The 27,382-nt window shown below is 38.4% G+C and overlaps 1 protein-coding gene across 2 annotated transcripts in view; it reads right to left on the bottom strand.

Moving 5' to 3' along the window:
* Window positions 1-4,067: 4,067 nt before the first annotated feature.
* TXNDC8 (thioredoxin domain containing 8) overlaps window positions 4,068-27,382 on the bottom strand; it is a 42,703-nt gene continuing 19,388 nt past the window's right edge. The window contains exons 5-7 of one of the 2 annotated variants that reach the window (XR_011967341.1): window positions 7,886-7,944; window positions 7,006-7,802; window positions 4,068-5,096 (exon numbers count right to left, since the gene is read on the bottom strand). Coding sequence is in view for 1 of the 2 variants with exons in the window: in XM_072610667.1 (XP_072466768.1) it covers window positions 7,882-7,944 (63 nt within the window). In the remaining variant the exon portion in view is untranslated. Of the gene's footprint in view, window positions 5,097-7,005; window positions 7,803-7,881; window positions 7,945-27,382 lie in introns of those variants that run through there. The other variant, XM_072610667.1, reaches the window with a different exon arrangement.

The raw sequence follows: 27,382 nt of genomic DNA, 5'->3' as shown, positions 1-27,382 counted from the left end.
GATCCCTCCCCTATTACCTAATCCCTTAATTTTTAACCTGGGGCAGCTACATGGTGCAGTAGGTAGAGCACCAGTGAAGGAATCAGGAGGACCTGAGTTCAAATCTCACCTCAGACACTTGACACTCACTAGCTGTGTGACCCTGGGCAAGTCACTTAACCCCAATTGCCTCATCTTGGGTCATCTCCAGTCATCCTAATGAATATCTGGTCACTGGATTCAGATGGCTCTGGAGGAGAAGTGAGGTTGGTGACCTGCACAGCCCTCCCTCATTCAAACAAAGTCAAGTGCAAGTCATGTCATCATTTCTTTGATGGCATGGTCTTCTTTAGCAACGAAGGATGAACACACACACACACACACACACCAATTTTTAACCTAATTTAATTTAACCCTATTAATCTAATCCCTTAGCCTTTTTAATATTCATAATTTCTGCATCTTTATACTATAAAAATCCATCTTGCTTTCTCTGAAGTTCCTCTTGGAAACTTAGCCTACTTCAATGAGAGATGTCAATTTTCAACAAATACCTGTACTTGGATTAGAGGTGGTCTGACTAAATTCTCTGAGATGGTTCCACCACAACACATCATGAAATCGCAGCAGTTTTTGGCATCCCTGGGTGGGCACGAGCCTAAACTGCAACAATGGCATAGCCTTATGGAGAGCTTGGAATGCCAGGAAAAGGAATTTGAACTTTAGCTTGGAAGCAAAACTAAAGCTCTTAAGAATTTGGGTCAAGGAAATGACTTGGCCAGATCTATGCTTAAGAAAATGATTCTATCAATAGTATGAAGGGTGGAAAGGAAACGAGAGTGGAAGAGGAAACCTATTAGGAATCTATTACAGTATTCCAGGAAGATGGTAATTAAGGCCTGATTGATATTTGATGGTAGTGGAAATAAAGAAATTACAGATGAGAAATGTGATGGGAGTAGAATTCACATGACTTATGAACTGTAATTCAGAAGGAAGAATTAAAAATAACCCAAAACTGCAAACATGGGAGAGTGAATGAATAGTGGTGGAAAGAAATACTGTAGTCAGAAAGAATATTTAGTTTAGGGAAAAGTTGATGGACTTGGTTTTGGACAAGTTGAGTTTGAGGTACTACTGGATGTCCTATCGTGATACACCATAGACGGTTATCTGTCCTACAGATACCTGTCTGGAGCCCAGAAGAGAAAGTTAGACCTACAGGGGAAAAAAATGTGGAAGTCATCTTCATGGAGATGTTAGATCAAATGTTGTGAGAAATGAGCCTGGTGAGGAAAAGGGCATGGAGAAACGAGTAGACCAGCTGTACATGTTGAGAAATACATGTTGAAAGGGCACAAAGAGGATAGCAGTGAAAGAGGCAGAGGAGTGGTCAGAGATGTCAGAGAGAAAAGAGGAGATAAGGGAGGAGAGGATACTGAGTAGGGGTAGGTATCAGTAGCATCAGAAACTCAACAGATATCAAATACCATTTTTCAACTTGAAGCTCACATCTGAAAAAAGGTTGTTAGATTGGGTCATTATGAGATTACTGGTGTCCTCTGAAAAAACAATTGCATAGATATTGTGGGGGTAGAAGCTGGCTTGCAAAGAACTAAGGAAACAGTAATAGGGAAGTACCAAGCACAGCTAATTTTTTTTTTCCAAGACGTTGAACAGTGAAGGAGAAGACAGAAATGAGATTAGATGGATGAAGGATTTTTTTTTTTTAAAGGTTATAGAGACACAGGGATATTTATAGGAAAATGGAAAGGGAGAGATTGAAGTTACATGAAAGACAGGGGATGAACACTGAAGCAAGATGAAAAAGAGGCAGGAGGAATAGGATCTAAGGTTCAGGTGGAAGGATTCACCTTAGTAAGGAGCAGTGATGTGGTTGTTGAACACAGACAAGAGAAGATCACAGGATGGCCTTATTCTCTGTGAAGTAGAAAGGTAGGAGGACAATGAATGAATGAAAAACATATTTGTTAAACTCTTATTATGGAAATAATTACCCAGATGAGTAAATACTGATGATCCAAATAAAAAATAAGAAAGTCCATGCTCTCCAAGCATCTCAGGAAGGAGAGCAGAGAGGAGAATTGGAATTTGTGAAAATGAGATACAGCAAAGTGGAAGGCTTGGTAAATAGCAGCAAAGGCCCAGATGAGATTGTGAAACAAGATATTTGTAATGTAAAGTCCTCTCAGTTTCAGGATTTTCTCCGTCAATGATCTGCAGCCCCCAAAACAGGAACAGAGAATTCAGATGCGAGGGTTTACCCAGGGATGAGGAACTCTGGAAGAACAGAAAGTCAGAGGGGCAAGGGTCCATAGGGTAGTAGGTAATAAAACATGAAGTGCTAGCCCTACTAATGTATCAGATACTATATTAAATACTTTGCAAATATTATCTCATTTAATTCTTGCAACAACCTTGGGAGGTAGGTGCTATTATCTTTCCCCTTTTACAGATGAGGAAACTGAGGCAAATAGGGGGTTAGTGACTTGCTCCATGTTCACACAACTAATAAGTGTCTGAAGCTGGATTTGAACTGAGGTCTTCCTGACTCTAGGCACTCTATCCATTACACCACTTACCCACCTCTAGATAGTACTTTGATATGTATAGGTGGACTTTAATAAGTAGAGCAGTAGCAGAATTAATCTACCCCAGAGTTTGAAATAGAATTAGAAATGCTGGTATTTTAGCACTTCTCTGCAAGCCTCATTCCCAGCTGAGAGGCTACCAGTTCCCTCTTAATGGTGAGGAACCAATATTCTGATATCTAGCTATGACAGTGGGGTAACTAGGACAGGTGACTGGTTAATACTATAGTGACATATTTGTTGCCAAGATGTGCAACTCCTGCTTTCCCTCAATGACAGTAATATCATATTTTACCGATTCATCATTGCCACTGCATAATTGTCACACCCTGTTTTTTTTTTTTTTTTAGTCAAAATAATTAGTTTGTAGCCTTTATCGCCTAATTGTGGCATGGTATGCTTCTTTTTTGTCACACTGCTTAATAGATAAACTGAGCTGCAGTGTATTCACCAGTGGCATATGGATACATAGTTATCTCTTTCGCATAGCAAGCCTCCAGCCTAGAATTCTCAGTGCATATACCTTGGCAGTATATTTCTGAAAGTTGACTGGCACTGTTTGTTTAGAGTGCTGAAGTACTTACGGTATGGTTACTCAACCAAAAAGATATCAAGAATTCTCGGTGATAGAGAAAGCATAGAAAGCAAAGGAAGAGGGGAATCTTTCCACATCCACCCTCAAGGATTTTAATATTCATGTTGATTATCTTTTCAGCAACATCACCACATAATTCCTAAAACTTATTGACTCCAATGACTTCCAGCTTAATTCAGTTAACATGGTCCCATGTTAACTCACATTCTCATGGATTCTGGGTTGGATCTCCAAAAGGCAATGACTTGTGATGATTCTAAGAGTTTCCCTGAGGAGTTGAGATTTTCTAGGACATGTGTTCATGAGCCCCCATCTTGTGTGCTCCCGAAAACCAATTAACCGATTGACATCAATTAACTTTTTAAAAAGTATATCTACTGAGAAGGTATAACAAGGATAGAAGTTAAAAAAGCATGCTCCCATACTGGAAGACACTGGGGAAAGTGGGCTCGAACTTAGAGGGGTAGTTACAAAATATCTCCCTCAAATAGTGGAGGTACTTCCTGGCTTTGTAAATTCTTCCTCTCTTCTCTGAGTCCCTATCAAGTCCACTTTTGGATTGGCATACCCAATGGATGAGTCACTCCTTTGCTCAGCTCTTGGATATGAGGTTGACTCACTGCTGGGTTGGGTTGACATTCTTCAGGCACTGGAGTCCCAGTGCTCCTCAACAGACACGTCTTCTGCTACTGGGTCTCAGACTTCAGTTGTTGGAAAGACCTTGGATGACTGATCAGTCTTCTAGGAACCACCTGGTTGCTCCCATCTCAATATACTCATTTACCTAGGAATAGGAAAAAATAAATATAAAACAGATAAAAGAAACAGGCAGAGTGCATTCATAGACACTTAACAATGACTAAGAGACAGAGACAGAACAGTCTGTCCCTCAGTTAATTCATTTGCCTATGAGCTGGAAAGAGTAAACATAAAAGAGACAAAAGAAACAGGCAGGATGCATTCATAGACATTAAGCAACGGGTAAGCAAACCTCCTTACCAGGAAGCTGCCAGGGAAGAGGGTGAGAAATCTTCCCTCAAATCTTTTGTATGTACATTTAATTCTAGCACAAGTAGCCAATTAAAGGGCTTCATCACCTTGCAACAGGCTGACAGGAAACAGTCAAAAGAAATAGTCAAAAACACCATGCTCTGGAGTGGGGGTAAGCGGCCCTCTAATGAGCATACCCAGAAATAGACTCACAAAGCCTTCATGTGCACTGGAACCAGAAAGAGCATATAGCATATGTTCTAAGAACTTAAGGTCCTATTATATCTGTAATGCACTTTCATACACTGTGCAGTAAAGCTGTTGGTTTTGGTAGGGACAATATTTTATCTACACTTTTTATCTTATACAGCATTTGGCATGGTGTTCTGAACATAGATGCTTACTGTGTTTTGGGTTTTTTTTTTGGTTATCCTGAACTTGACACACATAAATATTTCTATGTAAACAGAATGAACAGAAGAAGAGGGGATTGTACATGAAGCCATGAATATTACATATAGCTTGCATGAAAAAATCTAATATTAGTTTCAAAGCTCTCATGCTTGTCTTTGTCTCCTAAATGCCCTAAATCCCACAGGTTTTTGCTGTGTATTTTACAGTGTTACATTGACCTCTTTTCCTTTTTAAAAAACCTTTTTGGTATCAACATTGATAGTCTCCCTCTCCCTTCCAAATTTTCTTCCTCCCATTAAAAACAATAACAAAAACAACAAACCACCACTATAACAAATAAGCTCAGTCAAGAAAAATAAATCCAATCAAACCTTGGCAATGTCTGAAAATTTGTATCTTAATCTGACCTGGACTCCTCGACCTCTCTGTTAGGGGTTGAGTAACATGCTTCATCAGTGATCCTCTGGAGTGGTGGTTGGTCGTTACATTGATTGGAGTTCCTATGTCTTTCAAAATTATAATTTTGTAGTTATTATATAGTTGTTCTCCTAGTTCTGTTCGCCTCACTGTGTATCAGTTCACGTCTTCCCAGATTTCTCTGAATCCATTTTTTCATCATTTCTTATAGCACAGTAATATTCCATTACACTCACATACCATAACTTAGTCGTTCTCTATCTGGTGGGCACTTCGTGGCTTCCCAGTTCTTTACTTATAATAAAACGCTGCTGTAAATTTTTTGTACATATGGATTCTTCTCTTCTTTCTCTGATCTCTTTGGGTATATTCTTAAAGGTGGTATTGTTGGGTCAAAGGTTTAGTGCTTTTTTTTTTAATAGCTCCTGGATGCTTTCCAGAATGTCTGAACCAGTTGACAGTCCCACCAATAGTACATTAGTTGCCTGTATAGTAAATTATTAATAATTTTTGCTATTGTTCATGAAGAACACTGATTTAGGAGTATGGGGACTTGTGTTCAAATCCTATCTTTATCTTTTACTACCTGTATGATCTCTCTGGGCCTTGATTACCTCATCTGTGAAATGAGTGGGTTGGATTCTCATATGTGAAATGGATCAGATAGTATCTCAGGTTTTTCTGGGCTTTAAATGATAACTCCTGATATGGAAAGTAATTACATGTAAGAATGCACATCCACCATAGCAAAGCATCCAATGTAGTTAATTTATCCATTCACTATTTTAATGACTTGTGGTGGTTTATTTTTAAATGAAAAAACAAAAATAGCCTAATTAAACTCCAGGATCATGAGTTTTTTTCATTTATCTGTCTTTAGTGCCTGGGAGATACCTGAACCATGAAGGCAGTATGCCATAACTCAAGGCATCTGATGGGTAAAGCCTGTCATCCCAGGCACAAGGCCTAGGAAGTGAAACATCCTTTAAGGTGTAACTTTTGCAAAGCCAGTTTGCTTTGAGGATGACTAAAATCATAGGTGTTAAGAGATTTCTTTTTTCCAGGAGTTATTTTTAAATGGCTGAAGGAAATTAGTTAAATCTGTACTGTATTGTCAGAGTACTATTATTGCACTGGAGAAAACTTTTACATCAGTAGAGACCTGATTATGGGAAAAGATTTTGACTATGGTCCTGGACTCCTTATCCCAAGTACCAGAAAGACATTTACTCCTTAGCCTGTGAAGGATTAATGATAGTTGTAAGAATGGTCATAGAAAGGTACTCACATAATGCTTAAAGATTTACAAAGCACCATCTTCACAACAATTTTGTGAGGTCTATAGTGCATTGTATTATGATGCCCATTTTACAAATGAGGAAACTGAAGCTAGCAGAAATGATTTGTTGGTGGTCATATATACTGATAGAACCCAAACTCAAATCTTCTGACTTCAAGTCATGCCCTCTTTACATTTTCCTAGGACAATATAATCTCCCAGGTTTATAACTTTGATGTTACCCTTGACTCCTCCCTCTCCAGTCTTGTTTCTACCTCCATAGCATTTCTCACATGCACCCCCTCCTTGCCATTCACATAGCCACCATCCTGGTTTAGGTCCTCATCACCTCTTGCCTGGACTGTTGCAGTAGCCTCTTAATATCTCTCTGCCTTGACTCTTTGCACACTTTAATCCATCCTCCACATGACTGTCAAAATGATTTTACTAAAATGCAGGTCTGACCATGTCCAATAAAGTCCAATGCCTCTCTATTACTTCAAAGATCAAATATAAACTCTTCTGTTTTTTATCTAAAGCTCTTAATAATCTGGACCTTTCCTATCTTTCCAGTTTTCTTATACTTTACTTTTCTGTGTTTGCTCACTAGGTCAGCCGCACTGATCTATTTGATGTTTCTCTTATATGATATTCAATTGTTCCATTTCTACATCTTTTCATTAACTGTACCCCAAGCAAGGAATATACTTCATCCTTACCTGTGCTTATCGGGGATCCTTGATTTCCATAGAGACTGAGCTCAGGCTCTGCCATTGACATTAAGCCTTTCTTGATCCCTTTAGCTTTGAGTGCACAGCCCTTCCAAAGCTACCCTGTGTTAAGGTTACATATATTCTGTTATATAACTTCTGTGGGAATGTTTCATCTCTTCCCCTGCTAGAATATAAATTCACTGAGGGCAGGGATTGTTTCATTTTTGTCTTTATATACCCAGGGCTTAGCAAAATTCTTGGCACACAGTAGGATCTTAATAAATGTTTGTTGATGGAGACAATAACATGGCCCCAGCCTCATTGAAACCCTACTTAGAACAATGGGAATATGGCAAGGAAATGTGAAAGCAGTGTCCAACAGTGGAAAGAACACTGGACTGGGATCAGTAAATATGGATTCAAATTCTGGTTCTGTCACTTCCTAGGCATGTGTCTTTAGACAAGTCCCTTACCTGATTTAAACCTCAGTTTCCTTATCTCTAAAATGGAGGTAATAATACTTGTATACCCTGGATTATTGTGAGGATCAGATGAAATGCTGTATGTGAAAGTACTTTGTAATAGTACAGCATTATATAAATATGAGTTATTGTTATTTTTGTTGTGGAGACCATCTTAACGCTCCTTGATGACAGCACCGCAGGGGAATGGTACGACCAGGTTAGAAAATGAAAGTGAGTCCGTATCTCTGAGCGGTTTTGGAATATTTTTAAATGAGCTGGTAACATACAAGTAAAGCTCTAAGTCATGATGAAGTTGTAATTAATGGAGCATTTGGTTATCTGCAAGGAAATAAAACATAAGCAAAATTTTTAGTTATCTTTTAAAACTAAGAAACTATAATTTTACTGGTAGAGCAGCTCACATTAGTTCCTGAATCTTTTCTTCCAGTGTTTTGGCATCAGCACCACTGAATTCAAATATCTGTTGACAAATTTTAAAAAATGAAAGAGAAAGGTCAGTTCAATTATTTGCAGGACAAGTAAGGTCTTATCCAGGCTCTATTAGTGTTATCTTTTTTGTTCCAAATTGTATAATTAGTGGATAGATCACAATAATCTTCTCCTTCCCCTTACCATCTTACAAATTGAATTTTAATATCTGAAAGTGATGCAGGATGATCTAGAATGCAAGGTTTAGTTGACAGCTTTTTAAATAATACCTATCTCTTCTCATTTCCCTATATTTGGGTAATTTTCCTTAATATTCCTCTAATCTAATAGGAAACTGTATAAAGTGATTGGAAATAAATCTAATTCAACAGACTTTTTTTTTTATGCCTACTTTGTGCTAGGTACTGTGCTATTCTGAGGGGATATAAAAATGCAATAGACCCTGCCCTCAAGGATCTTATATTCTACTTGATGTGGGAGAGGGTGGGGCAAGGAGAGCAACACATACACAGATAAGCTAATATGAGGTAATAATAGGAAAGGCTTCCCATAGGAGTAGCCATTTTAACTGAGACTTAGAAAGGTAAGGGATATTCTGGATTCGGAGTCATAGGATTTGGATTTGAATCCACCTTCTGCTATATATGACTTGTGTGAATCACTTTATCTATCTGGCACTCAGTTTCTACATCTGTAAAATGAGGGGATTACATTAGATGACCTCTGAGGTCCCTTTTCGCTCTAAATCTATGATCATAGGATTCTCAGAGATCCAGGTGAGGAGAGAATTCCAGGTGTTTAGAGGAGAATTAGAAGAAGGCCAGTTTGGCAGGAATGTACAGTGAACAAAGGAGAATAAAGACAATTTCTCAGCCTGTCAGAAGCTCTTTATCTATTGGCATCATGGAATAATTTAATCTTGAAAACCATAAAACAACCTCAGATTTCTTCCATCCCAACATTGCTTATTATAATAAGCTAAGATTATTTGCCCAATAACAGATCAACCTGCATTGTCAACATGATATGGAAAAGAGAGGGGTAATCTTTCACAGTTAGACAGACCTAGGTTTAAATACTACCTTTTACATACTAGGAAGTCACCTAACCTCTCAGTATCTCGGGTAACCTACAAAATAAATTACATATAGATGCCTATCTGCATTAGTGAAGTGAGTTACTAGGATGAAAATCTCTCACACCAATGAAATAACAGATACATATGCCAATACCTCCCTCTTTCTCTTCCTATATATATCATATATATATATCATATTTTATATGTATGTTATATGTATACATATGTAAATATACTTACATAATATACATAAATATATGCTCAAATTAGTTTATAATATTAACTGACTAGGGAGTAGGGTCTTAGGTAGGCTAAGAAGGAGCAAGGAGCTCTTAGGAGCTAGGCAGGTCACATTAATTTAGTGGAAGCCTGGACTGAGCATGATTTGGGCATCAAGAGGCAGGTTCAGGCAAAATACTGAAGTCAAGGCCCTAGTGACATCATGCAATAACAAAGGGAAATGAGGAAACTCAGCAGGAGATATGGAAAGAATAACAGTAGTAATAGTAGTAGTAGTGGTAGTAGTAGTAGTGGTAGTAGTTGTAGTAGTGGTAGTAGTAGTGGTAGTGGTAGTAGTAGTAGTAGTAGTAGTAGTGGTAGTGGTAGTAGCGGTAATGGTAGTGGTAGTAGTAGTAGCGGTAGTAGTAGTAGCGGTAGTGGTAGTAGTGGTAATGGTAGTGGTAGTAGTGGTAATGGTAGTGGTAGTAGTAGTAGTGGTAGTAGTTGTAGTAGTGGTAGTAGTAGTGGTAGTGGTAGTAGTAGTAGTAGTAGTAGTAGTAGTGGTAGTGGTAGTAGCGGTAATGGTAGTGGTAGTAGTAGTAGCGGTAGTAGTAGTAGCGGTAGTGGTAGTAGTGGTAATGGTAGTGGTAGTAGTGGTAATGGTAGTGGTAGTAGTAGTAGTGGTAGTAGTTGTAGTAGTGGTAGTAGTAGTGGTAGTGGTAGTAGTAGTAGTAGTAGTGGTAGTGGTAGTAGCGGTAATGGTAGTGGTAGTAGTAGTAGCGGTAGTAGTAGTAGCGGTAGTGGTAGTAGTGGTAATGGTAGTGGTAGTAGTAGTAGTGATAGTAGTTGTAGTAGTGGTAGTAGTAGTAGTGGTAGTAGTAGTGGTAGTGGTAGTGGTAGTAGTAGTAGTAGTGGTAGTAGTAGTAGTAGTAGTGGCAGTAGTAGTAGTAGTAATTGTAGTAGTGATGGGGTGCTTGGGTGCTTGTGCTTGGACCCCAGTTTTAAAATCACATTTCTTTCTTGCCTCAAAACACTATCCCTGACAGTTTTCTCCCTGGCCCTAAGGTCACTATGCCTAGCAATAACTCATAAGCAGGCCCCCAGTAAAATAAACTATATTTCTCCATCACAAGAACAAGCTGACTTGTGAAGAAATTCTCTTGTAAAAACAGGATTATCTTGTAACCTCAGAATTATCATGTATGGATTCCCAGAGTTGTCATATTCAATCCAGAGGTCAAGCTACAGACATTAGCTCTCAAAGCTAGCTTGCTACAGACATAAGACACCAAAAACATCTGTCCTGAAAAGCTCCTTCCCTGATTTCCAGTAGTGAATGATGCCAGTAGCCAAGGTTGGAAGTTGTCACCTAACCAGCATATCTGCCAGATAATCCACTACTTTTTCTATATAAACTGTAGCATCATTCCTGTTGAGTTGCAAGTTCCTTAAGGAGCTCTGCCTGCTATATTGGCATTACAATGGTGTTACAGTAAACCTTTGCCACCTTGACTTAAAGGATGGTTGAGTCCATGAATTTATTCTAGACGACCCTCTTCTGTACTGCAGTCCTTGGGAGGTCCCTGAACCTCTCAAACAGCATCACTAGTAGTAGCAGCAGCAGTAGTAAAAGATATTAGTAACAGCTAGCATTTATAATAGTGCTTTAAGGTTTGTAAACAGCTTTACAAAAATGATCCCATTTTATCTTTACTACAGCCCTGGGAAGTAGGAGCTTTTATTCCTACTTTACAGACAATGAAATAAACTGACAGAGGTTAAGTGACTTGCCCAGAGTCACACAGACAGAAAGTATCAGTAGCAAGATTTAAATTCAGGGTTTCCTGACTCCAAGTCCAGTACTCTATCACTGTGCTACCTAGATGCCTCATCGTAGGTGGAGGGATCCCTAGGAGGTCCCTACTATAGGCTTTACTGACTTCATCAGTTTATACAAGGCCATAAGAAGTCTTCTCCACTTAGAACATTTCTTTTGCTTAAATAAAAATAACTCAGTGCTATATCTTGGGCAGGTATGTATCATTCAACAGCAGACAATGAGCCTTCTTTAGACTCATAGCTATCAAGAACCTATTGCTTCCCTCCTTTTCTTGTTCTTCCCCACAACTTTATTAAAGTAGTTGGTAGGACCAGTAAGATGACACATCCTCCCTCATTCTTAGGAAGTTATCAGAAGTGTTTCATGGAAAATAAAGAAACAAAGTGTTCCTGGCTGAACTTTTTTTAAATTTTTTAAAAAATTAATTCATTTATTTGTTTTCAGTTTTCAACAATCATTTCCATAAGTCTTAAATTTTCTCCCTCTCCCTTCCCCATCCCTTTCCAATCTTATACGGGTTCTACACATACATTCTTATTAAACACGTTTTCACATTAGTCAGGTTGCATAGAAGAATTAAAATGAATGGAAGAAACCATGAGAAAAACCAAACCAAACCAACACATAACACAAGAGAAAATAATCTGCTTCATTCTACGTTCCAGTTCCATAGTTCTTTCTCTGGATGTGGATTATGATTTCTATTCTAGTTCTGGCTCTTGTGAGCATTATGGAGATTTTATCTACCCCTCTTAAGCCCTTTCCATAGGTCTATAATAGTTAGTTGTTTTTCCCATGGTGTTTTGGGTTGTGATCAAGAGGGATTCTGGTTTCCTTGCTCCTGCCTCAGGGCCTTCTGGGAAAGAAGTCAAATCAAATCAACTGTGTTAAGTGCTGGGGATGCAAAGAAAGATAAAAAGCAGTCCCTGTTCTCAAGGAGCTCACAGCCATTGGACTGAGACAGTAGGCAAACAATTAGATGGAAACAAGATATATACAGGATAAATTAGAGATAATTTAAGATGAAGACACTAAGATTACAGATGACTGGGAAAGGCTTCTTGCACAAGGTGGAGCTTTAGCTGAGACTTGAAGGCACCAAGGAGGCCGGGAGACCGTGCAAAGGAAGGGGAGAGTTCGGGCATGGGAAACGGCCTTCAGAAGATGGAGCCTCTTGTTTGAGGAGCACCAAGCAGCTCAGCCAGTGCTGCTGGGTCACAGGGTATAAAAAGAGGAAGCAGAATAAGTAGAGTAATTTGGAAGAAGATTAGAATGGTAGAAAGTTGATTTAAAATTCAATTAAATTTAAAATTAAAGTTTAAATTTAAAGCCATTTCAGCCCAAACAGAGGATTTTTTACTTGATTCTGGAAGTGAGAGTTGCATAGTTTATTGTGGGGGAAGGGTGGGTCACATAGTCAGTTCTGTGTTTTAGTTTGACAGCTAGAGGAGGATGAACTGAAGTGGGGAAAGATTTAAGGGAGGAAATTAACCAGCACTTTATTGCAGGAGTATAGGTCTAAGGTGACAAGGTTGTGGTAGTGTCAGAGGAGGGAAAGGGAGAGGGGTATATGAGACATTTTATGAAAATAGAAACATTGCTTGGCAACTTGATTGGATATGAGGGGGTGAGAGAGAGTGAGAGAGAGAGAGAGAGAGAAAGACAGACAAACAGCCAGAGAGAAGTTGAGAATGACCCCAGCTTGTGAGCGTGGATGACTTGGGAGGATGGTGGTATCTGATCAACAGTAGAGAGGTTCAGAAGAGGGGAGAATTTGAGGTAAAAGATAATGAATTAAGTTTTAATATGTTTAAGATATGTATGGGACATCCAGCTTAAGACATCTAATAGTCAGTTGGAAATTTTACACTGGAGATTGAGAGAGAGGTTAGAGCTGGACATATATATTTAAGAATAATAAACATAGAGATAATTGAATCTCTGTGTACTGATGAAATCACTACATTAAATAGTATTGAGATAGAGGAGAAGAGGGCTCAGGACAGAGATTTGAGGAACGTGCATAGTTAGTGGGAATGACCCAGATGAAGATCCAATGAAATAAACCGAGAATAAATGGTCAGAGAGGTAGGAGAACCAGGAAGGAGCAGTGTGCAGGGGAAGAGGGTGACTGACAGTGTCAAAAATTACAGAGGTTAAGAAGTATGAGGACTGAGAAAACACCATTAGCTTTGTCAATATGAGATCGTTGGTAACTTTGGAGGGAACAGTTTTGGTTGAATGATGAAGTAGGAAGCCAGAGGGCGAAAATTCTCTATATGGGTCATGATGAGGTAGGGAAGAATTCAGGTTAACCACTCAATTACCTTAGGAAAATAATATGAAAGAGTGAAAAAATAAAAGTGCTTTATCTGGAACCAGCAGATCTGAGTTCAAATCACAACTCTGTCCCTTATGACTCTGCAGTACCTTGACTTTAGATGTCATCTAATCTCTCTGAGCCTTAGTTTCTGTGTCTCTTCAATGCAGAGGTTGGATGGCATGTCTTCTAAGGTTCCTACCAGCTCTAAATCTATGATCCTTTGCATCTTGGGACTCTTAGAAAGCTAGGTGGTACATTGGATAAAGTGCTAGGTTGGAGGCACAAAGACCTGAGTTCATGTCACCTCAGACACTTACTAGCTGTTTGATCCTAGGCAAATCACTTAACCTCTATCAGTTTCCTCATTTGTAAAATGGAGATCATAATAGTAACCACCTCCCAGGGTTGTTGTAAGAATCAAATGAGATATTTATAAAGCATGTTGCAAACCTTAAAGTGCATGTACATGTGTCTGATCATTCAGCACTATATCTGCTTTAAACAAAGAGCAGCTGCGTGGGCAGCATGGAGAACCACTCTGGATGCCTCCCCTTGTACTCTCGATTTCACTTTGAGTGTCTTGTAAGTCAACCCTATAATTATAGTTCCATCTTGATTATATTTCCCTTCTTATTTTGACAATGAGCTGCATTCTTTTTGTCCCAAATAGGAAACTATTCTTGAGAAACTGGAGAATAGGCTTATTCAGGTGTGGCTATAGCAGCCTCAGAAGATTAGGTTAAACCAGGTGCCTCTGACCTACACACCCTCAAAAATAAATAAAAGCCTATCACTTTTCATAGCATTATTTTGCCCAGTAACATGGAGGAAGTGCTGGGACTGTCACCATTTCTCATTTTTCCTAACCTCTGCTCACCAGAGGGGCTATCCTGGGACACGTAGGGAGCTTCCTAACTGGGCACAAGGTAGCAATTCATTGATAGCAGTATGATGCACCCAGGAAGGAAATGGGCATAGAGCTGGGCCTTTCTCTCTTCCTCTAACACTGAGATACCATGGAGATTGCTTGGAATCTCATGATTCTAGATTTAGAATTGGAAGGGTCTTTAGAGGCCATGGAGTCCAACCCTCATTTTTACAGATGAAAAATCTCTCTGAGACCTAGAGAAGCCAAGGAATAGGCCTGCTATCACATAACTCACAGTATCTGAAGCAGGATTTGAACTCAAGCCTCTGATTCCTACTCTAGGGCTCTATATGCATTATATCACAAAACCAGGGAGGCTACAAGTAGAAGAGGGAGCATCCATCTAGAGGGTTTAGAGAATATTTCCTAATTTCCTTATCTTGCAAACCCTAGAAGAACTAACAATTTCACATGGTTATCAATGGCTAGCTCTGAAGTCAGGAAGACTAGGTTCATGTCTAGCCACTGGTACATACTAGATGTGTGACTTTGGGCAAATCATTTGACCACTCAAGCTCCAGGCAAAGTTCTAATACCATAAGTGAGTGTTTCCTACCATCCTTCCTTGTACTTGTCCTTTGCTTAGTAGTATGACTATGGCTACCATGTCTCCCATCATTCCAGTTCTGTTTGTTATCTCTCTAGCACAGAGCTTGGCCATCTTTCATGGTGGATGCTCAGGAGATATTTGCTGATTTGGATTTTACTAGATTTGAATTTTAATTCACTTTTTCTCAATAGTCCTGTAATCTCTGCAAACCTGAAAAATCTCATAAGCTCAGTGAGCAGAGGAAGTAGACTCTAATATATTATCTTGTCTTCAAGGAATACCAGGATTTTCTCAACAATGACGTGCATGTGAAAGTGGCATGAAGGATATCCTCAAGGATAAAAGAGATGAAGTTAAAAGGGAGGTGGGCAGGTTACATACTAAAAATGAGATAAACAGATGGAAAGTGTGAGTTTTGCCCTAAAATCCATGAAATGTCAAAAAACAACCATACGAATTTTTAGTGCACTCAGTTTTTCTACAGAGTACTAGTGTAGAAGGACACTAGTAGATATAAAATTGATAGGTTATGAAGATACGGTTGGGTGGTCATCTGCATTGGGGGGGAAGGGTGATGTGTGCTCAGGCCAATGTAAGTACAACTCAGTGATGTAATTAATTGGAGTGGTTGAACAGAAGGGACATGAAAAAGAAGTGGGCCCTCAAGGAGCCTATAAATAGAAGGGAATGAATGGGTCAATTAAAAGGCATTTATTAAACACTTACTATGAGGAGGCCCCTTCTCACTATGTTACAAGGCACTGTGCTTGTGGATGCAAATACAAAATGCAAGATAATTTCTTCCCCAGAAAAGCTGACATTAAAGTAGGGGAAGACAAGGCAAGTGGTGGCCAGGGAGGGGTAAATGTCTCATTGAATATTTTTAACCAGTGGAGTAACCTAGATCAGAGCTAGGAAGGTCAACTTGACAGAAGTGTTGATCAGCTAGGAAGCTGTGGCAGTAGTCCAGACAAAGGTTAATGAAGGTTAGTGAACTAAGAAAGTGGTAGTTGTTTTGGAGGCAATTGGTGACTTGCCCAGGGTCATATAATTAAATAAAAGTCAGAGGCCTTGGGGCTGGATTTGAATTCAGGTTCCTTGACTCTAGGGCCATTGTTCTATCGACTATGCCACCTAACTGCCACCAAAAGAGACAGTTTAATGAAAAGAAGGGCATGGAAGCAATGAACATTTCAGTGCTAGGCTCTATAGATTCTAAATCCAAACTGATTTCGTACAGGGGTGAAGAAAGAAGAATTACAAGTGATCGAGTCTTCAGATCTGAAGAAGCAGGAGGATGTTAGTGCCACTCTAGGAAAAGGGAAAGTCAGGGGAAGAGATGGTGTAAGAGGGGAGAGGTGAAATTTGGTTGTATTCATTGTGGTTAGGTTTCTAACTGGCCTGTGTCACGGGCTTTACTGTTTAATCCCTAAAAATGCAGAATTATAGTAACGTAGAAAATCATGGCAAAGAGGGTAGAGGTGTGGCCTTGTAGTCTGTAAGATCTGATGTTCTGGGCTGGGCCTAATTCAGATTAATCCCCTAATAACTTATGCCGATATTAGAATAAAAAGAGACACTCACAGGTTATTCAGTGGTTAGCAAAAGGAGAGTCATTTAGGTACAGGAAAGAAAGGATATTCAGAAAGAGAAGCATCAGGGACAATCCCAGGAGGTAGCTGATGAGCTAAGCGACACTGCCTTGCCTCTCAGTTGCACATGGTGGGCAAGAACTCCATGTGGTTGTTTTGTACTCAGGAAATGATGTCAACGGCCCAAACCTTTAGTTCTCTGGACCAGCTAAGTCTCAAGAATAGTTCCAATGCTTTTTAAGGAAAAACTAGCCTAATTTGCCTGAGGGCAGCGGTTAGAATACTACTCCCACGATAATTAAGTTCAGATCTCGCCTCTGATATATACTCACTGGGTAACCATGGGCATATCTCTTGACCTTTTAGTGACTCATGTAACTCTATGAGACTCTAAATTCATAAGAGTATAAATTAAGTTAGAAGCTATCCAGTTCAAGTCCCTCATTTCACAGAGGAAACTAAAGCCCAGAGAGCTTAAATAACTTGCTCAACATTATCCAGTTGTAATTGACTGAGGCTGAATTTGAATCTAGGCCCTCTGATCCTAAATCCAATGTTCTTTCCCAACGTGCCAGAGTTTCCAATCTGTACCAGGAGGAGTGGATAAATCCTCTCTGTATGAGGGTATACTGATGAAATATGGATTGGATGCCAACCAGAAGAAAGAAGAAACGTGAAAATGGTACCAGGTTCCAACAAGTAAATTGATATATCAGAGACACATGGAAAGGACAGAGAGATAGACAGAAACAGAGAGACAGATACATGCATAGAAGACAGAAGCAGGAAGACAGAGATTGAGGCAGAAAAGATGAGACTCTAACCACTTCTCCTTTGGGATCAAGGTTTTCTGCAGTAGTCTTGGGCTGAGGGAGGATCAAGACCACTGGTGGCCCTTGCTACATTTGTGAATGTCCCAGACGTAAGGAGTCTGGGGTGGAGAAGAGGGGCAGTGTGATTTTGGTGGGATGGAAAGAAGTAGGGAATGGAACAGAGGAACTGGGAAAGATTAGAAGGGCTGTGGCAGTGTAAGGTATTAGAAAAAATACTGAAAAGAAGTCTGGAGCTGTAGTCAAGTCAATAAGTATTTGAGTGCCTACAATGAGCCCCTTGGTCAGGTAGATGGCTCAGTGGATAAGAGTACCAAGCCTGAAGTCAGGCAGACTCATCTTCCTGAATTCACATCTGGCCTTAGACACTTACTAGCTGTGTGACCCTGGACAAGTCACTTAACCCCATTTGCCTCAGTTTCCTCATCTGTAAAATGATCTAAAGAAGGAGATGGCAAACCACTCCAGTATCTTTGCCAAGAAAACCCCAAATATGGTCATGAAGAGTTGAACATGACTGAAAAATGACAACAATATATGTGCTAAACACTGTGCCAAGTATTAGAGAGAAAAGAAAGGGAAAAATAGTCTCTGTTCTCAAGGAGTTCAGAGTCTAATTGGGAAGATGCTATGCAAACGAATATCTACAAACAAGGTAGGTACAGGAGGCTATACGATGGAGTTAATTTTGGAAGGGAAGGCATTGGGGAAGGCTTCTTGTACAACATGGGATTTTAGTAGGGACCTGAAGCCAGAGAATCCAGGAGGTAAAGATGAAAAGAGAATTCCAGTTATGGAGGACAGTTTGCAAAAAGGGCTGGAGTTGAGAGATGGAGTATCTTGTGTGAGGAACAAAAAGGAGACCAGTGTCACTAGATTAAAGAGTACATGGAGGGGAGGCAAATTGTAAGAAGATTGGCAAGGTAGGAGAGGCCAGGTTATTGTCTAGTCTCAATCGTGAGACCTTGGGCACACTCCTTTCTGTTATTGGACCTAAGTTTACATATTTGTAAAATGAAGTCATTGAACAAAAAGATCTCTAAGGTTGTTTCTAACCTTAAAAACCTGTGATTCTGTTATAGTAGAACTAAAGCCCAGATGGGTGAGCAGGGCAGGTGAGAAGAAATGAGAATTCCTACAACCATGTGGCCTTGATAGCTGTGGTAGTAGTGTATGTAACTGTGGGTGCATGTACATGAGCATGTGTGGAGGATTCATTCCTGGGACTTAGGATATGTTGATTCTCCAGCTAGAGCAATCATTCCCATATCAGGAACATTTGAAAATCAGGTATTTCTATCTCAGGAACTTCCTATACTACTGTCCCAGTTAAGATTAGAACCTGAAGTTGTATCTAAAAAAGGATGTTGTGAGTTCCATATCAGCTGTAACAATTGGTCTGGCCTGTTTCTTATGGGCAGTGTCTTAGACAGACAGATTGCTGTGTGCAGGTGGGCCTGGCTAATACAAGTATTTGGTCTTTAAACCAAAGTCAGCTAAATTGTTATATCCCATGAGGACATCAAAGGGTTCCTTCAGAATCCAATATCCCCAAGTACTTGGTTTTCAAAATACTTCATGAAGCATTTATACCAAGGAAATAACGCTGAAGTTAATCTAAATATATACATATATTTGAGAAGTCTACTCCTCTAGATTGGATTAATACCTTTTAATTAAGTTCACTCAGATATTACCAAAAGCTTTATTCATAGGAAAAGCCAGATAAATTACAGTCTCTAAGGAGGACTCCAAGTAAGTTATAGTGGACTATACTTATTGTAATGACCTAAGACTACAGGACTGATTCAACTAAATTGGCTAGTACAATCTAATTCTTAGAGTTAAAGCTGGAAGGAACCTCAGAGGTTATTCAGTCCAATTTTTATTTTACAGATGAGGAAACTGAGGCCTAGAGAACTAAAGGAAGGAAACACTTATTTAATAAGTACCTACCCTGTGCCAAGCATTGTGCTAAGTGCTTTACAAATACTATCTCATTTGAAAGATTCACAACCACTTTGAGAAGTAGGTGTTATTTCTCTTTCTTACCCTCCAGTTTTACAGAAATTAAGACAGAATTTAGTGAATCAGACAGAAATTAAGTAATTTGCCCAGATCACACAGCTAGTCAATGTATAAGGCCAAATATCAGCTCAGGTCTTCCTGACTTCAATCCAGCGCTCTCTCCACAGCATCACCTAGCAGGTAGCAGGCAAAGCTGGGGATTTGAATCCAGGTCAAGTGCAATCACAAATCTAGAGCTCTTATTGTGACAAAATTTTTCCAAGAATCAACTTTGCAGAGATATAGAAAAACTCTTTTTATATATTTTATTTTATTTAGAGAAAAACTCTACTATGCTGAATGTAGGCATCATATTATATCAAACTGAGTGAGCCCAGAACATCAGTTTTAGCAGCTTTATATAGGTTTTAGTTATATAGGTAGGGTGAATACAAGAGAATTTTACAGAAAGCATGAAGGGAAGGTAGTGATTAACACATTAAAGAATAAATGGCTAGAGGAGGAAACAAGATACTAATCAGTGAGCACCAGAACTGTAGCTGATTATATCAAGCCAGAATTTGCAGTCAGAGCAGGAACCAACCAGATTCTGGGTCTACAGTGGATATCAAAGCTTGATTTTGTAGATGGGTGAGTTATCTGACCTGCTCATCTTAAATAAATGACAGTAAGAAAATTAAGCCAGACATTCACTTGACACTGTAACTATTTTAGGATTTCATATCATAGGATCAGAAGTCTACACATTTAGAACTAGAAGAGAACTCAGAAGTTTAGTCCAACCCACTTTTTTTTTTCTTTTACAGATGAGAAAACTGAGATCTAGGGAGGTAAAGGACCTTGCCTGAAGTTAAAAAATAAGTGGCAGGGAGGATTCAAATTCAGGTACCCTGCTAAGGCTGTAAACTTGTACAAGATGATTTTGTGGACATTAGCCAATCATAGCTAATTAAAATAGTCAGCACCATACCTAAATAATAAACAAATGGAAAACCATGATTCTAATGTGATTTTTTTAACATAAATCAATCAACAAGTCTTTATTAAATACCTGTTATGTTTCAGGTACTGTCCGAGGTGCTAAGATGACAAAAAAATGAAACAGTCTCTTCTCTCAAGGACCTTAAATTTTATAAAGAGTACATATATACACATAATTATGTGGAAAAATATATACATAAAATAGGTAACAATATATATTTTGAGATATTGGGCCAGAGGCATTAGCAATTGAGGAAATCAGGAGGACACCATGTAGGAAATATAGTAATACTCTAGAGCTGAGCTTTCAAGGAAACTTGAGGCTTCTAAGAGTATGAAGAAGGAATATGTTCCAGATATGAGGGTCAACCTGTGAGGTGCTCAGATAGAATATGGAATGTCATATGTGAGAAAGAGCAAGAAAGCTAGTTCAGTTGGATTGTATAGTGGGTGAAGGGAAGTAAAGCTAGGAAAGTAGATTGGAGCCATGTGGTAAGGAACTTTAAATGCCAGAGAACTTTGTGTTGAATTCTACAGGAAATAATAGAGGGTCACTTGGATTTAAATAACAAGAAATGAGATGATCTAACTTGCACTTTAAGAATATCATCTTGGCAATGTTGTGGAAGGTGGATTGGAGAGAACAGAATAATTAGGAGGCATTGCAAAACTCCAGATGAGAAATGATGGTGACTTGAATTAGAGTTGTGGCCATTTAATACAGAAAAAGGGATGGATGTGAGAGATACTGTTTGGCAACTGATTGAATATGTCAGATAAGGGAGAGTGAAGAATTAAGAATGACTCTAAAGTTGACAATATTGATAACCTAGAAAAATGGTGGTTCCTGTATCCACCTTGTTAGGGAAGTTGGAAAGAGGGATTGGTTTTGGGGAAAAGAAAATGAGTTCTGTTTTTAACATATTGGGTTTAGATGCTTAGGGGACATTCCATTCTAAATGTTCAATAAGCAATTGATCATGTGGGATTAGAATTCAGGAAAGAGAGTAGGGCTAGATTTCTAGATGTGGAAGTTACATCACATACAGATGATAACTGAACACATGGGAACTAATCAGATCATCATGAGAGAATGCAGAGAAAATAAGAGCATAGGACGGAGCCTTGGGGTATACTCAGAATTAGGGGAATAATTCTAATTCTAATTAGAATTAGAATATCCAGTAAATGATATTAGGTCTGTATCCCAAAGAAATCCAAGGAAAAAGAAAAAGACCTATATGTACAAAAAAATATTTATACAGGTCTTTCTTTGGTATCAAAATTTGTAAATTGAGGGCATGCCTACCAATTGGGGAATGGCTGACCAAGTTGTGATACATGATTGTGATGGAATGCAATTGTGCTATAAGAAATGATGAGTGGGATGGTTTCAGAAAAACCTGGGAAGAGTTACATGAAGTGATACAAAGTGAAATGAGCAGAACCAAGCAACATTGTGTGATGTTTAACTGTGAGTAATTTAGCTCTTCTCAGCAATACAATGATCCAAGGCAATTCCAAAGAACTTATGATCGAAATTGCTATCCCTCTCCAGAGAACTGATGGAGTCTGAGTGCAGATTGAAGCAATATGTTTTCACTTTCTTTATTAGTCTTGGGTTTTTTGGTCTGTGTTTCCTCTTGCAACATGACCAACAAGAAAATGTTTTGCATGACAGTACATGTATATCAAATTGCTTACTTTCTCAAGGAAAGGGAAGGAAAGAGGGAGAGAGAATTTGGACCTCAAAAATTTTAAAAAGCAAAAGTTAAAAATTGTTGTTTGTATGTAATTGAAAAAAATAAAATAAACATTAAATGTAAAAATAACAACAAAAAGAGATCCAGTGAATGAGACAGAATTTTTGTACATAATATATATAATGCATGTACATAATACACACATTTAGGTTTTCTCACTTTGATGACACTTTCATCAATGAATCTACAAAGTCAAATTCATTACCCTAGTAGAGTTCTGACTACTTCTCTGTTAATATCTTTCTGTGGCTGTATCAGAGGATTATTAACATATGTTTTCTGAGATGCCAAAACAATGAGAGGAATCTACATCAAGGTCATTGGCTCAGTTTTTCCATCTCCTTTACTAAAGAGAGTACCAGTTTCCTTTAAGAAACCAAGGCCCATAGAAAACTTTGCAATTAGCTGTGCTCCTGATGTTCAAAATCATTAGTCTCAGGTCTTAGTAGTGAAATTCAGCAAATTCCCACAGAAGGGTGCGTCAGCTACTGTCTAGTTAGAACATATTTTTTTAAAAAAACTTGTAACAGAAACGAAATATGCTGAACCAATGATTTTTCAGAAAGAAGACAACTGGGAAGGGAAGGAAGTGGGTTGTGTGAATATTTTCAAGGCAAAAATTGTGATATTACATAGTGATACAACTTGTTAGAAAAATAGCTTCTTATAGTCCAAAAATATGGTAGCCACGCATGACAAATATCTAGTTTGATTTGATATTGTAGATAGAAATATTGGATCCCTAAGCAAAAATTTCAGTAAAAATAGTCTTGATATGTGTTAGTACAAAATAAAATTACCATCCCCTTACTCCAAAGCCAGAAGCTAAACTCTCTGGCTGTTTACCTCCCCCCATCAGATTAGATCCACAAAAACAATGAACTTTCCACAAACTGAGTTTCTTATCCCTTAGTAAGTAACTGTTCCAGATTAAGAGGGAATTAAGGCCTTTAATTAAGAGGGTATTAAGCTAATGCTCAGGGGGAATAGTATATGAAAATTCAATGTTTCATGAAAAGTTTCTTAGCACAAATTATAAACAACCTTTCTTGAATTAGCAGGAAGAATGCAGAGACTGGCTTTTACTCATTATTCCCAACCCATAAAACATCACCATGTGGATGATCCATTGCCATCCCATAGTGAACCATATCCACAGTGAAACTCTTTAAGTTATCCCTGTGAGGAAGGCCTTCTTTTCTGCTTTTCTATGGGTAGTACCTCCCATTTTACAGTTTCCCAGGCTGGAAACCCTAGAACAATCTTTTCCTTTTCCTTTATTCCATAAAGCATTCTGCTACCAAGTCTTATTCCTTCTCTCCATTCCCACCATCTTTAGTGTAATTGAAACTCTTCACCTCCCAAGAGGCAGGGTTATGTAGAGGTCAGAGTATTTGCCTTGGAATCAGGACATGGTTTCCAGTCCTGCCTCAAACACTCTCTGTGTGATGTATCAAAACTGAAGACTTCTCAGAAAGTCCGTTTCTTCATTTATTAAGTAAAGGAGTTGCACTAGTTGATTTCTTGAGATCTCTTTCAGCTTTAATTCTATGACTCTATGATCATCCTTAGGTTACCTTAAGTTTCTGAACTGGTCTCTTGGATTGCAGCTTTTATAGTTTTGTTCACTTTGTCCCTTTTCCTGTACTTCATATTCTACCAAATTGGCCTATTTGCTGATCTCCATAATTGGTATCCAAAGGCTGACCCCCAACTACCTCACCCCACCTGAGAATCTGCTTTATTCAAGGCCCAGGTCATGTGCTATCTCCTACAGGTTCAGGTCATGTGATACTTCCTACAGAAAGTTTTTCCTGAGTCTCTTAGTGCTCATGCCCTTCACAGATATCTTCTATAGCCCTAACTTTGTATCTCTTCAGTTAAATATAAGATCCTTTAGAATAGAGACCATTTTTATTTTGTCTTTGTGTTCCCTGACCATAGCACAGTGCCTTGCACATAGTAGGTACTTGATAAATTGTTTGTTGAATTGGTTGGGACTGGAATAGATGCAGCACGTAGCCAATGGATTAATTTTCCTAAATAGCTGCTGTCATTAATCTCCTGCTATCAGACATAGAATGAAATACACGTGGAACACCTCTGTTTGGATTTTCAGGCTATCCATCATCTGCATCTATTCTGCCTCTTCACACTTACTTTCTGTTGCTTCCCCACAAATACCTTCTTTAGTCAAGCTGTTCTCTTCATTTTTTTGAGCTCTGGATTCAGTAGCTGAATAATTGATCTTCTATAACTCTCTACCTTAGTAATGACAGAAGTTTCACTTGAAGTGGCTATTGTATTTAAACACAGAATTTGATGGGACTTTAGAAATCTCTGAACACTGGACTTTGCTTCTCTTGACCTGAGATCCTTCATCTTTGAAATAATAGAGGTTGAGTTAGGGGATCTCTACAGTCCCTTCCAGTGATAACAATCCATGATTCTATCCTTGTTGCTGTTCAGTAAAGCAAAACCATAGGAGAGATAAGGAACTTACTCCTGGGCTAGATTCTGTGACTTTAAGCTTGGCCATTTAGGTACTAGTCTCTACACCTTAAAGAGGATGCTTGGGCATAACTTATACATATAGTCTGTAAAAACTTGTACATAATACCAATAATATCTTTAACACTAATGTTATATGGAACTTACTCATGGCATACCATAATCTTAAACTAATATGACCTAACCTCAAAAGAGCAATGGAATGAAACATGAGCTCTAAGAGGGACATGTATGTATATATGTATGTACATATGTGTATGTGTGTGTATTAACACATATACATAAACATCTATACACACACACATCTCAGATGCTACCAATGATGACTACAGAAGAAGTCCCCCAGTTTGTCAGCTAGACAACCACAATGTATTTCTTGGCAATCATGTGACATACTCATGGTCTCTTGGTTAGTAACTGTCGGGAGGCAGGACTCAAACTCAGTTCTCCCCTGAATTGTAATCCAGCACTCTTTTTACTACTATGTGCTGCCTGCTTGAACACTTTTAGTGATGGGGAGCTCATTTTATCACAAAGCAGACTATTTCATGGTTGAAGAACTCTGTCAGATAATTCCTTGTTATGTAGATCTGAAATCTATCTTGAAATTCAAATTCATAGGTCCTAGTTATATTCTCTGCATTAACAGAGAATAAGTCTGGGAACACACATGTTCTAGCTTACATGACAGTCAATCAGTCAGTCGAAGCATTTATTAAGCACCTAGTATTTGTCTGGCATGGCACCAAGTGATGCAGATACCAAGAAAGACAATGACAGTCCTTGCTCTCGAGGAGCTTGTGGTCTATGGAGCAAACAACATGCAAACTAGCATTAAGGGGGATTAGGAAAGGCTACTTTTAAAAGGTGAGGTTTTCTCTGGAAATGAGGTCTTTCAAGTATTTAAAGACAACTATCATGTCATTGGTGTTTTGTTTTCCAGGCTAAAAGTCATTAACTCCTTAAATCATATGACATGATATAGTTTTAAATTCTCTTATCAAACTGCTTACCTCTCCACAGGATGCCTACTATGGCCCCCTCCTAACCTTTCCCCAGTTTAATAGTGGTTTTTCCTACATTTCTCTTAAAAGTGGCACCTGGAATTAAACTCAATACTCCCAAAGTGCTTTATCTGAACAGTGCAAAGCATAGTAGGACTATTATTTCATGTCATTTTGACCCTATCTAATATATGATTAGTAAGGAATAACAAGCATAATTCTATGTAGGGACTCAATTCAATATTTTGTATTCACCACTTATACTTAATTCTATATTCTTCCATTAGGTCTCTTCATAGTCATATCAAACTATTGACTCATATCAAGCTTATATAAGATCAGTGAAAAGGCCTATATTTAAAAAAAAAACCAAAAAGTCAAAACAACTCTGCTACTAATCCAGGGCTCTCCAATTCTGTACTTCTTAAATGGACTGAAAATTTTTAAAAAAATTTTTTTTACAATTTTCAATAATCACTTCCACAAGTTTTAAATTTTCTCCCCCTCCCTCCCCAAGATGGCATGCAATCTTATATGGGCTCTACACATACATTCTTATTAAACACATTTTCACATTAGTCATGTTGACACAAGAATAAAAATGAATGAGAGAAAACATGAATAAAACTAAACAAAACCAAATATAATAAAAGAGAAAATAGTCTGCTTCAATTCTGTGTTCTGAATCCATAGTTCTTTGTCTGGATGTGGAAGGTATTTTGCCTCAAGAATCCACTGGGAAGTTTTTAGGTCTTTGCATTGCTATGAAGGGCTAAGTCTACCAGAAAAATTCTTTGCACGCTGTGGTTGTTGCTGTGTACAAAGTTCTCCTGGTTCTGCTCCTTTCACTCAGCATCAGTTCATATAAGTCCTTCCAGGCCTCTCTGAAGTCTTCCTGTTCATCATTTCTTATAGCACAATAATATTCCATTACATTCATATACTACAACTTGTTCAGTCATTCCCCAATTGATGGGGATTCCCTCGATTTCCAGTTCTTGGCCATCACAAAGAGAGCTGCTACAAATATTTTTGTACATGTGAGACCCTTTCCCATTTTTATGATCTCTTTGGGATACAGTCCTAGAAGTGATATTGCTGGGTCAAAGGGTATGAATATTTTTGCAGCCCTTTGGGCATGGTTCCAAATTGCTCTCCAGAATGGTTGGGTCAGCTTGCAGCTCCACCAACAGTGAATTAGTGTTCCAACCCTCCTATATCTTCTCCAAAATTTATCGTCTTCCTGTTTTGTCATGTTAGCCAATCTGATAGGTGTGATGTGGTACCTCAGAGTTGTTTTGATTTACATCTCTCTAATCAAAAGAGATTTAGAGAATTTTTTCATATGACTACAGATAACTCTAATTTCTTCCTCTGAAAATTGTCTATTCATATCCTTTGACCATTTATCAATTGGGAATGACTTGTATTCTTGTAAATTTGCCTCAGTTTTCTATGTATTTTAGAAATGAGACCTTTATCAAAGATACTAGTTATAAAAATTCTTTTCCAGTTTTCTGCTTCCCTTCTAATCTTGGTTGCATTGGCTTTGTTTGTGCAAAAACTTTTCAATTTAATGTAATCAAAATTATCCATGAAATGGATTTTTTTGAACTTAAATACCAGACATTGCATTATCCTTATTGAGTTTTATTTTGGTTATTTTGGTCCAGAATTAAGGATTTCAAATATTTGTTCTTATGAATTTTATTAGCTATCTCATGCTGCCTTTTGTCATTTGTGGATTTGAATAACACTCCTGCCATGATACAACAATGTTAAACTAAGTTTTTGGTCAGTATTCAGTGAATTGCCACTTAAC

The sequence above is a fragment of the Notamacropus eugenii genome, chromosome 1, assembly GCF_028372415.1.
Source record: "Notamacropus eugenii isolate mMacEug1 chromosome 1, mMacEug1.pri_v2, whole genome shotgun sequence".
NCBI classification, from domain to species: domain Eukaryota; kingdom Metazoa; phylum Chordata; class Mammalia; order Diprotodontia; family Macropodidae; genus Notamacropus; species Notamacropus eugenii.
The sequence above is the reverse complement of the archived record's forward strand: the minus strand, read 5'-3'. Positions and strand labels throughout refer to the sequence as shown.